Here is a 12987-nt window from a genome sequence, read left to right as displayed (position 1 = left end):
TTGGATCCCTCCATTTTAATGAAAATTCCCAATGGGCCTTTGTTGCTCAAACCTTCTTTAGTTTTATCTTTTACTTTTTAGCTTCATAAGTTGTTTGCTTTTCCAGTCCTGTAGGGCCCCAAATTTCTGGAGTCTTTGTAACCCTTTTATTTCTGTTCTCAAACCAGTCAGTTCTTGCCTGAGCTCAATTATTTTGTGTGATACTTTGTTTAAAAAAGCACTTTATTACCAACACACACACACTGTTTTCCCGTTCCCTCCCTTAGGGGTGCTGGCTCAGTAGGAACATAATCTTCCTTCCATGGTATCATAGGCAGCACTTTTGCCAAATGCTTTGCCACTGCATTATGTGGAACTCCATCTTTCCAGCCTCCAATATCAGTTTCTCCACCACCCTTCAACTGCTTGCTAAGCCAACAACACATGCTTAGGTTGATAGAAGCACCTAACTTCAAGGAACCAATTTCTGTATTTGTAGAATAATGCTAGGTGGTGTAATAAACAACCCTTAAAATGGCTTAACCCAATACAACCCAATTCTCTCTCTCAGCAATCTAATGCTAATGTCCCTGGTCATCCTACAACCTTCCACAGGGCAAAGGCTCCTTCCATCTTGTGGTTTGACCACATCCTAGAGCGTCAGAGCCCTCTGCATCCAGCTGGCAGACGGAGAAAAAGAGTGTGTAGAAGCCTCCCCTGCTTTTTAAAGGGTCTGACTTAGAAGCGACTTTCATTCTTTCTGTTCATATTCAATTAGATAATATGTGTGGTGGTTTGGGTCCTCCAGGATGCAGACTCTGAGATGGAGATTGAAGTACAGAAATTTTATGAGGCAGTGTTCTTAGAATCACCAGCTGTGAAAAGGAAGGGAACAAAGTAGGGATTGGACAGAGGGAGAAGTTGAGCTGTGCTGCAGCTCCCCCAAAGACTTCAGCCGACATCCAGAGGGAGCTGTGAAGCTAAGATGGCCCTTTAGAGTTGTCCCATATTGCAACAACGGTGCCAGTCATTTATATTCCTGTATAGACCAGTCATTGGATGTAGACTGCCCCTGGAGAAAAAAAAAAAAAAGAAGAAGGGGTGTGAAATTGGGTGAGACAGCTTGCTCCAGCTCAGGGCAGTTTCCTGAGAGTGACAGAGCTGAGAGTTATTATCTGGCCGTCCTCCCAGAAGCTGGAGGAAGGTATCCTTCAGACCTGAAGGGGAGTCTGAGCAGTATATCACTGTACATCACAGTTTACACCACAGTGGGCCCCAGTGTAACGCTGGGATTCAACAGGGCATGGGAAATGCCATCCCTGGTTGAGACAGCTCCCTCTCATTGACAACTTCATACTATGGAAAATGGAACATTAGTATTTGGTGGTCATCTGTGACACAGATCAAAAGATATATTTTTCTAATGTTCTGCATGACTTCTAATATATATTTTTATAATATGGTGTATAATGTGCCTTATATAAATATTAATGCCGTCTTAGAATCAGTTATTCATTGTGTTCATGCATTTGAATTACTTGTAGAATTACACATATTTCCCAATGCAAGAATTTTGTGAGGTTTATTTAAATGTATTCATTTTTTTCAAAATCTATGCAAGTATGCATGGACTCAGGAAAATATAGTTTTGAGTCATTATAGTATCTCCTTTAGACAAGAAATACACATTCAACTTTTAAATTCCTAAATACATTTTTTATTATATGCGAAGTGTAATATAAAATTAACATTCTAGGCTTCTTATAATTTAAGGGAATATAAAATAGATTCAAAGTAATTTTATCTTCTAGCATAAATTGTGAGTTAACTACATGATTTCCAATCTTCCTTTAATAAGTGGCAATATTCTATGAAACCAATCATACCATATTTGCAATAGTTCCTGATAAAAATAAATTTTCTGACTTTAAGTCCATGACTGCAATGGAGAGCATGAAATCAGGGGTGCCATGATAGCTCCAAAATTAGGCTGCCCAAACTGAGATGATCCTTCAGTGAGATCTGTGCTTCAAATCACTAGGGCTCTCCAAGTCAGCAAGTACCTTCTGTAAATGCTCACTCCAATTCTGATATATAATTCCTGTCCTGACCATCAGCCTAAATTTGGACTGTAGTATTCATCACATCCAGCAGAACCCATCTAGGTAACTCCCAACATAGAAAATGAGATGGACTCCTATTTATGATACTCTCATGGCACTAGAGCAACCAGCCTCCTTGTCCCTTAGGAGAATCCAACAGCCTGAGGCTTTACTACAATTTGACTCTCAGGGTAAGATAAAATTTCACTATCTCCTTGGCTTAGTAATGCCTAAAATTACAGCCCTGGAGACTCAATTTCGTAATCTAGCAGCCCATGTTCAATAAAATCCCAAATACCTCGGATAAAGAAAGAGGGGGCTTTTATTAGTTATTAATACCTTAATTTAAATGAATGTATCAGATTATTTTATGAAGTAGTTTACTAGAAGAAGGGGACAGGCTTGAATGTCAACTATATTGAGTAGAGGAATAGGAATACCACCAAGTTAGTGTATGGGGAGGATGTACTAGTTATCTACAGATGCCTTGCAAATTACCCCAAAATATAGAGGTTTTAAACAGCACACATTTATTATCTTACAGTTTCTGTGGAATCCAAGCACAACTTAGCTGGATCCTCTGCTTCAGGGTCTATCACAAAATTACACAGTATTGGCTAGTGGTATGATCTCATCTGAAGGCTCAACTAGGGAAGGGTCAGATTTCAAACTCACTCCCACGTGAGCTGGCTGATTTCAGTTCATCATGGAATGAGATTGAGCGCCTAAGCTCCTCAATGGTGGTTGGAGGGAGGTTGCCCTCAGTTTCTTTGCCACATAGGTCTTTCCAACATGGCAGCTTGCTTCATCAAAGTGAGGTAGCTGGGATGGCAAGAGATAGAGATTACCAGTAAGGAGGAAGTCACAGCCCTCTGTAACCTAATCATGGAATGACAGCCCATTACCTTTGCTCTGTTCTATTCATCAGAAGCATGTCTTTATGTCCAACCCACACCCAAGGGGAGGCAATAATGCAAGGGAGTGAATACCAGGCAGTGGGCATCATTGAGGGCAATTTTTTAAAGCTGCATACTGCAAGGTGGTTGACCTCAGAGTAAGGAGAATGGAGGGTCTGATAGCAAATTTTGTTAAAATCATGTCTTATGTTTCCCGGATTTTGGCTCAAATGACTTCTCCTGTGTCATGATTCTAGCACCATAATCTTGAAATCACGATAACACAAGCTGAACAAAATCTACAGCTTCTAGGAATCTCAGTCTCATCATCAACAAAATAAGGATGGAGAATGCCTACTTCAAAGTCTTGTCACTAAAAATGAACTGAAAACTGCTTTGCTGTTGTTAGGTGCCGTCAGCTCTGTTCCGACTCATAGTGACCCTATGCACAACAGAACGAAACACTGCCCGGTCCTGCGCCATCCTTACAATCATTGTTACGCTTGAGTTCATTGTTGCAGCCACTGTGTCAATCCACCTCGTTGAGGGTCTTCCTCTTTTCCGCTGACCCTGTACTCTGCCAAGCATGATGTCCTTCTCCAGGGACTGATCCCTCCTGACAACATATCCAAGGTGTGTAAAACACAGTCTCGCCATCCTTGCCTCTAAAGAGCATTCTGGCTGCACTTCCTCCAAGACAGATTTGTTCGTTCTTTTGGCAGTCCATGGTATATTGAATATTCTTCACCAGCTCCACAATTCAAAGGCGTCAACTCTTCTTCAGTCTTCCTTATTCATTGTCCAGCTTTCATATGCATATGAAGAGATGGAAAATACCATGACTTTTTTTTTTTTTTAAGTCAGGCGCACCTTAGTCTTCAGGGTGACATCTTTGCTCTTCAACACTTTGAAGAGGTCCTTTGCAGCAGATTTGCCCAATGCAATGCGTCTTTTAATTTCTTGACTGCTGCTTCCATGGCTGTTGATTGTGGATCCAAGTAAAATGAAATCCTTGACAACTTCAATCTTTTCTCCGTTTATCATGATGTTGCTCATTGGTCCAGTTGTGAGGATTTTTGTTTCCTTTATGTTGAGGTGCAATCCATATTGAAGGCTGTGGTCTTTGATCTTCATTAGTAAGTGCTTCGAATCCTCTTCACTTTCAGCAAGCAAGGTTGTGTCATCTGCATAACGCAGGTTATTAATGAGTCATCCTCCAATCCTGATGCCCCGTTCTTCTTCATATAGTCCAGCTTCTCAGATTATTTGCTCAGCATACAGATTAAATAGGTATGGTGAAAGAATACAACCCTGACGCACACCTTTCCTGACTTTAAATTAATCAGTATCCCCTTGTTCTGTCCGAACAACCACCTCTTGATCTATGTAAAGGTTCCTCATAAGCACAATTAAGTGTTCTGGAATTCCCATTCTTCGCAATGTTATCCATAATTTGTTATGATCCACACAGTCGAATGCCTTTGCACAGTCAATAAAACACAGGTAAACATCCTTCTGGTATTCTCTGCTTTCAGCCAGGATCCATCTGACATCAGCAATGATATCCCTGGTTCCACGTCCTCCTCTGAAACCGGCCTGAATTTCTGGCAGTTCCCTGTCAAAAACTGCTGCAGCCGTTTTTGAAAGATCTTCAGCAAAATTTTGCTTGTGTGGGATATTAATGATACCCACCGTCCCACTGCCGTCGAGTCGATTCTGACTCATAGCGACACGATAGGACAGAGTAGAACTGCCCCATAGAGTTTCCAGGGAGCGCCTGGAGATTTGAACTGCTGACTTTTTGGTTAGCAGCCATTGCACTTAACCACTACGCCACCAGGGTTTCCAATATTAATGATATTGTTCTATAATTTCCACATTCAGTTGGATCACCTTTCTTGGGAACAGGCATAAATATGGATCTCTTCCAGTCAGTTGGCCAGGAAGCTGTCTTCCATATTTCTTGGCACAGACGAGTGAGCACCTCCAGCGCTACATCTGTTTGTTGAAACGTCTCAGTTGATATTCCATCAATTCCTGGAGCCTCGTTTTTCGCCAGTGCCTTCAGAGCAGCTTGGACTTCTTCTTTCAGTACCATCGGTTCCTGATCATATGCCACCTCTTGAAATGGTTGAATATCGACTAATTCTTTTTGGTATAATGACTCTGCATTCTTTCCATCTTCTTTTGATGCTTCCTGTGTCGTTTAATATTTTCCCCATGGAATCCTTCACTATTGCAACTCGAGGCTTGAATTTTTTCTTCAGTTCTTTCAGCTTGAGAAACGCCGAGCGTGTTCTTCCCTCTTGGTTTTCCATCTCCAGCTCTTTGCACATGTCATTATAATACTTTACTTTGCCTTCTCGAGAGGCCCTTTGAAATCTTCTGTTCAGTTCTTTTACTTCATCAATTCTTCCTTTTGCTTTAGCTGCTCGACGCTCAAGAGCAAGTTTCAGAGTCTCCTCTGACATCCATCTTGGTCTTTTCTTTCTTTCCTATCTTTTCAAGTGACCTCTTGCTTTCTTCATGGATGATGTCCTTGATGTCATTCTACCACTCGTCTTGTCTTCGGTCACTAGTGTTCAATGCTTCAAATCTATTCTTCAGATGGTCTCTAAATTCATGTGGGATATACTCAAGGTCATATTTTGGCTCTCATGGACTTGCGCTGATTTTCTTCAGTTTCAGCTTGAACTTGCAGGCACGCTTGCACATGAGCAATTGATGGTCTGTTCCACAGTCAGCCCCCACGTGTCTGTCAATTTGTTGTACTGTGGGAGCTTGCGTGTTACTGTGATGCTGGAAGCTATGTCAGTTTGTCGTACTGTGGGGGCTTGCGTGTTGCTGTGATGCTGGAAGCTATGCCACTGGTATTCAGATACCAGCAGGGTCACCCATGGAGGACAGGTTTCAGCTGAGCTTCCAGACTAAGACAGACTAGGAAGAAGGACTCGGCAGTCTACTTCTGAAAAGCATTAGCCAGTGAAAACCTTATGAATAGCAGTGGGACATTGTCTGATATAGAGCTGGAAGATGAACCCCCCAGGTTGGAAGGCACTCAAAAGATGACTGGGGAAGAGCTGCCTCCTCAAAGTAGAGTCGATTTAATGATGTGGATGGAGTAAAGCTTTCAGGACCTTCATTTGCTCATGTGACATGACTCAAAATGAGAAGAAACAGCTGCAAACATCCATTAATAATCGGAACCTGGAATGTACCAAGTATGAATCCAGGAAAATTGGAAATGGTCAAAAATGAAATGGAATGCATAAACATCGATATTCTAGGCATTAGTAAGCTGAGATAGACTGGTATTGGCTATTTTGAATCAGACAATCATATAGTCTACTATGCTGGGAATGACAACTTGAAGAGGAATGCTGTTGCATTCATCGTCACAAAGAACATTTCATGATTTATCCTGAAGTACAACGCTGTCAGTGATAGGATAATATCCACACACCTACAAGGAAGACCACTTAATATGAATATTATTCAAATTTACGCACCAACCACTAGGGCCAGAGATGAAGAAACAGAAGATTTTTATCAGCTGCTGCAGTCCGAAATTGATCGAACATGCAATCAAGATGCATTGATAGCTTTTCTTTCGGCTGCGCGCGGCGGCAAGATGGCGGTGCAGATTTCCAAGAAGCGGAAGTTTGTTGCTGATGGCATCTTCAAAGCTGAGCTCAATGAATTTCTCACTCGGGAGCTGGCTGAAGATGGTTACTCTGGAGTTGAAGTTCGAGTTACACCAACCAGGACAGAAATCATCATCTTAGCCACCAGGACGCAGAACGTTCTTGGTGAGAAGGGCCGGCGGATCCGGGAATTGACTGCTGTAGTTCAGAAGAGATTTGGCTTCCCTGAGGGCAGTGTAGAGCTTTATGCTGAAAAGGTGGCCACAAGAGGTCTATGTGCCATTGCCCAGGCAGAGTCTCTGCGTTACAAACTCCTGGGAGGGCTTGCCGTTCGGAGGGCTTGCTATGGTGTGCTGCGGTTCATCATGGAGAGCGGGGCCAAGGGCTGCGAGGTCGTGGTATCTGGGAAACTCCGAGGACAGCGGGCTAAATCCATGAAATTTGTGGATGGCCTAATGATCCACAGTGGGGACCCTGTCAACTACTACGTTGACACGGCCGTGCGGCACGTGCTGCTCAGACAGGGTGTGCTGGGCATCAAAGTGAAGATCATGCTGCCCTGGGACCCAAGTGGTAAGATCGGCCCTAAGAAGCCCCTGCCTGACCATGTGAGCATTGTGGAACCCAAAGATGAGATACTACCCACCACCCCGATCTCGGAGCAGAAAGGTGGAAAGCCAGAGCCGCCTGCCATGCCCCAGCCAGTCCCTACTGCATAATAGGGTCTCCTTGGCAACTGGATCTGGAATTTGGATGTTGCTTTGTAAAGACATTAAATAAAATCTTTTAAAAAGAAAAAAAAAAAAAAAGATGCATTGATAATTACTGGCGATTGGAATGCAAAAGTTGGAAACGAAGAAGGGTCAGTAGTTGGAAAATATGGCCTTGGTGATAGAAACAATGCCAGAGATTGAATGATAGAATTCTGTAAGACTAATGACTTCTTCATTGCAAATACCTTCTTTCACCAACATAAACAGCAGCTATACACATGGACCTCGCCAGATGGAACACACAGAAATCAAATTGACGACATCTGCGGAAAACTGCTTTAGAGGTAGGATTATGGGTAATTTTTCTTGTCTGCATGTTTGTCAATACCGTAACATTTTTCTCAAATCATAAGTGGAGTTAAAAATATTTTTTTAGACAACATTGCAAAACTCACCACTATAGCATTTAATATACATTAAGTATTCAACTAAACAGGGGGCAAGGTAAACATGGGCTTACTTACTAATCCGTAGTGAAACCCATGTGAAAATTTTCACTATAGATTAGTAAGTACGAATGAAGCTGTGCTTACCTTGCTTACCAGGTCATCTGCCCCTGTCAGGGATTGCAAATTTGAAAAGAGGCTTTCATTCTGTAGGAAGATGCTGTGGGATTGAGAGAGAGACAGATGGCAGCCACACCTAGAAGCAGAATCTTTGATGTGGTGAAAAACTGAAATTGTACACTACAAATGATCTGACAAGCAAGTCAAGCACCATGCTTACCTTGCTTATTGGATAATCTGCCCCTGCAAATAAATATTACAATATCTTAATGCCATACCTGAACTACTAAGTAGAAAGCATATTTGAGCTGTGCTTTGATTTGATGGGGCCTTAATTTTTTTTTTGAAGTGATTAACCTCTAAATAAAGTAGAAGTGAGGACAGAGCGAGTTCACCCCTCAATGCTGTATGCGGATTGGGCAGTGGCTCCATCAGGTCAGTAAACAAGAAGCTGGCCATTGTATTTACATGGCTGAGACCTGCCTTCTCACGCACAAGAGTTCATGCTAACATTGAAGAGGAGAAACCCCTATACTCTAACTGCAGGCAATTTATCACTGTCTTGATTCACTGCAACCTAGGGACACTTCTTTATCTATTTTCCACTTAGCGTATACCAAACGAACACTTAAAATGCTCTGTATTGTTGTACTGTACTATTTTCTCTATTCTTTGCCTTCCAATATAAAGAATGACATTTTGGTGTTTTTCCCCCCACAACAATCCCACTTCTTTTAAATGCATTTTAAGCTCATTCATTCAACAAACATTTGTTGAGTTTTTACAATGACCTGTGCTTTGTGGGTTCAGCTTTATAAGAGATGTACTCACTGACTTTAAGTATCTTAGGTTCTATTAGAGAAATTGTATGTCCACTAACAAGATAAATGCTGTGAAAGTGATTGATTTAAACCACTGTGATCAACAATGGCAACAAGAGGTGCCATCTGACACAGGACCTGAAGGCCAAGATTTGAGATGTGCCCAGGGAATTACAAACAGTGCGTCCAAGTATAATTTTTAAAATGTTAAAAACATGACCCTCATACAAATATAGAATTAGTATGTATCAAAGAGTTACCTCATTACTGAGAGAACATGGAATGTTACCCCAAAGCAGCTCCTGCTTGGTGCAGCTTCTTGTCAATAAAGACACACCGAGGTCAGGGGGGAGGAAGAAGGTTTATTGCAAGCACGCAGGCAAAGAGCAAGGAGGTATAAACCTCAAATCAAGCTCCCCGAACAAAGGGAGGCAGAGCCTTTTATACTGTCTCTCACAAGGAAGAGCATACAAACATTATGGACCACACAGGTTATCATGGCACATAGACACAGTAAGACAAATTGCATTTTTTTCTTCGGCATGTAGGTTAGTAAACTGAGTTTGACTGGCTTGAGCCACACCCAGAGCTTTGAGGGCAATGGACAGAAGGGGGCAGATTCCCCGTGGTCTGAGCAGCTCCCAGTTGAGCCACTCCCATCACCATCACCTAAGGTTTCCTTTGCTAATGGACAGAAGGAGCAGGTAAGCAGCTCCTGGCTTTGGTGGCTTTCAGGAAAATGGTAAAAAAGGGTTCAAAGAAGAGTTTAAAAAACAGATTTATACAGTCAGGCAATAAGTCAAATGAATGCTAACATGAATTGCAGAGAGATTTTAAAAAATAATATCCTTCAGGACAATAAAATGGTATGTTTTGGCGTAGCCTTTCCTCCTAAATAGAAATCTACAACTTAACATGTAACTTCCGAGCCGGGGGCCCTGATCAGTAGTAAATGGTAAATCAAACAGAGGGTTAATCCTCTAGGCAATTAATAGTCCTTGGGTGGACCTGTTAGGAAATGCTTCACTATGACTTGGAAGCAACTTGTAGTCGGTCTATTGTCTTATTTCTAAGTTGTGGAGACATTTTCTTAACAAAGATAAATGGTATGAATATGGCCACAGGGGTATACTTTCAGAGAATGGCACATAGACAAAGGGTTGGCCGATTTTTCTATAAAAGGCCAGATAGTAAATATTTTGGGCTTTGTGGGCCATCTGATCTCGTTTTAGTTATTCATCTTTGTCACTGACGTGCAAAAGCAGCCATAGAAAATATGTTAAAAGATGAGTATGACTATGTTCCAATAAAACGTCCTTTTCTGGACACTGAAATTTGAATTTTCAATCATTTTCATGTCACAAAATATTGTTTTTTCTTTTGATATTTTTTTCAATCATTTCATAATGTAAAAACCACTCTCAGCTCACAGGCCATAGAAAAACAGGTGATAAGGTAGAGTTTGACCCACAGGTCATACCCTTACTGTGGCTGAGACTAACTGAAGAGTCACTATTTTGAATTAATGGTAAATAGATAGGAAAGAGATTGGAGCCAGGAAATACATGGCATTAATTCCCCTTCCCAGACACATATTGAGGCAATTAAGGTCTCAATTTGGGCATCAGTAGGAGTTAGATGACATTGTAATGTTTTCGTAAGATTAATATGAAAGAAATGTTTTAGACAAAGTGCAAGAGAAAAAGATCAGAGGTAGCAAAAAACTAAAACCAAAACCCACTGCCGTCAAGTCGATTCTGACTCATAGCGACCCTATAGGACAGAGTAGAACTGCCCCATAGAGTTTCCAAGGAGAGCCTGGTGGATTCGAACTGCTGATCTTTTGGTTAGCAGCCTTAGCACTTAACCCCTACACCACAAGAGTTTCCAAGAGATAGCAAAACTAGGTAGGAATTTGTCATTTGTTAGGTTTGGGGAGGTAATCAGATCCGTTTCATAAGACATGAAAGATAACAACTATTCAAAGCTTATAAATAAGATTCAAAGCAGAGAAAATGGGCGTTGTCAAAAAAGGAACATAATGACTATGTTGGTTGTAAATCAGCTGCGGAGGAGGCACCCACAGAACCCCAGTTGCAGGCATTTAGGAGGTTGCCGGGAATGCCTGAATGGATTTTCAGAGACAGTACTTGCCCAGGGTGAAAATTGTGAAAAATTTCCTCAGGTAAGGGAGGATGATGGTGCATGGGAGTGGATGGAGTGGCCAAAGAAAATGCGAAGGCAGAAAATCAAACCAAGGACAGAAGCTGGTGTGTATGGTGGTGGTAGTAGAGGGGTGAGGGTAGAGTCTGGCTTTATGGAATGAAGGCAAAAAAAAAAATCTATGCAAAGAAAAAAATCAGAGAAGCTGGAAAATTAGAATAGTTTGTTATTGTTGTTGTTAGTTGCCTTCAAGTCAGCTCCGATTCATGGCGACCTTATGTATAACAGAACGAAAAGTCGTCAGGTCCTGTGCCATTGTCATGATCGGTGGTATGTTTGAGTCCACCGTTGTGGCTATTACGTCATTCCATTTCATTGAGGGTTTCCCTTGTTTTCGCTTACTCTCTACCAACTATGATTCCTTTTCTAGGGAACAGTCTTTCCTGATGATATGTCTAAAATAGGCAAGCCAAAGTCTGGTCATCCTCACTTCTAAGGAGCATCCTGGTTTTTTTTCTTCTAAGACTGATTGGTTTGTTCTTCTAGCAGCCCACATTATATTCAATATTTTTGCCAACACCATAGTTAAAATGCACTCATTCTTCTCGGATAGACTAGAGTTATAAAAGTCAGATCTTTTGTTCATTCTGAACGGAAATGGTAGCTGAAGAGTCTAAAATGCTATACAAGTCACGGACACGATAGTTTTTGCTTTTTCAGAACTTAGAGGTTAAAATTTAGTAAATGAATATCTAAAGTGGCAGAATATCAGACAACAGCTAACAGACTTTAGAAAGAGCCTCAAGACCCACCTCTAACGCCTCTGAAAATGGCATTAAATGGTGAAAGATACAAAGGGCCTGGGTTGTAATTCTGCCTAGTTATGTAATCTGCCTAATTATGTAACCTTTCCAAACTCATTAAACTTTTTAGGCCCTCATTCTCTTTATGTGCAGAATGTGGGTTCTTTAAAATTGCTTGTAGGTCGAAAATTCAATAATTCTATTCTGGTCTTCTTTCATGTAAGAATAGCCCTGTCTAATCCTAAAAGGGGACAGTGGGAAATTGTGTCTACAGCTCTGGATCCTAAACTCTGAATCCTCAAGGAGTTATGTGGAATTAGTAATGGAGATCCTTGAATTTTTTCCACATTATAATATATTCCACTATTTTAAAATCTAATTAAAATGGTACATCAATTCAGGAGAGTTCTTGAAAGACTAATGGAAACACTAATATTCTTTGGTGCTGAAATCTTATTAATTCAGGGATGGAATATTCTCGTGAGGAACAGAAGCTCTGGCACTGGTGACTCTTTGACATTCAAATATAAAAAAAAGGCATTTGTGAGAAAAAGTTTGGAAGCTACTGGTCAAAATGGATCCAAATGAATTACTACAACAATGAGCAGATCATTATTCAAAGCCTGACATTGGCAACAATTTCAACACACGGTGAAACGTCATTGACTCTCAGAAGATGGAAAACTCCGCAGCTGTGGTTTGCTTCTGCTGAAAGAGTATACTTACACACAGAATTTGCCACCTGTCAGGTAAGAGAGAGGGAAATGTCCTGGATGTCCACAAGGTATAAAGAGAAGCTTCTGATCGTCACTGGATAAAGGGAGATTGGATTACATGGCTGCTGCTCTATCATGAAAGAAATCATAATAAACTAAATTTGGAGCATACTTTATCTTTTTTTATAAGAACTTTCACATATAATATTCATGTCCTCTAAATTGATCTAAACCACTATAATTCGATGAGGCAAGAAGGGAAGGTATTACTATTTTACAGCTGAATAAACCAAGGTTCACTAAGTTAAAAGATTTGCCCAAGATATCACAAGGTGTAATCTAGAAGCTGGAATATATTAGTAATCTATTGCCACACTAGTGTTGTGTAAAAAACAACTACAAAACCTCAGTATCAAACAAAACCATGCTCATACATCTGGGATGGTCAGCTAGGCAGCTCTATGGATCTTGGCTGGGCTTACTCTAGGGTTTGGCTGACCGTTGACTGATCTAGGATGCCTTGGCTTGAATGACTGGAGAGACTTAGTTCTACACAATGTGTCTTTTATCTTCCAGTTCATGAG

The 12987-nt window shown here is 41.1% G+C and overlaps 1 protein-coding gene across 1 annotated transcript; it reads left to right on the top strand.

Annotated features, from left to right (window-relative positions):
* Nucleotides 1-6585: 6585 nt before the first annotated feature.
* Nucleotides 6586-7422, top strand: LOC126069435 (40S ribosomal protein S3). The gene has a single exon (XM_049872849.1). The coding sequence runs from the start codon at nucleotides 6609-6611 to the stop codon at nucleotides 7338-7340; it is 732 nt and encodes a 243-aa protein (XP_049728806.1). The 5' UTR covers nucleotides 6586-6608; the 3' UTR covers nucleotides 7341-7422.
* Nucleotides 7423-12987: the final 5565 nt, after the last annotated feature.

The sequence above is a fragment of the Elephas maximus genome, chromosome X (genome assembly GCF_024166365.1).
Source record: "Elephas maximus indicus isolate mEleMax1 chromosome X, mEleMax1 primary haplotype, whole genome shotgun sequence".
NCBI lineage: Eukaryota > Metazoa > Chordata > Mammalia > Proboscidea > Elephantidae > Elephas > Elephas maximus.
The sequence above is the reverse complement of the archived record's forward strand: the minus strand, read 5'-3'. Positions and strand labels throughout refer to the sequence as shown.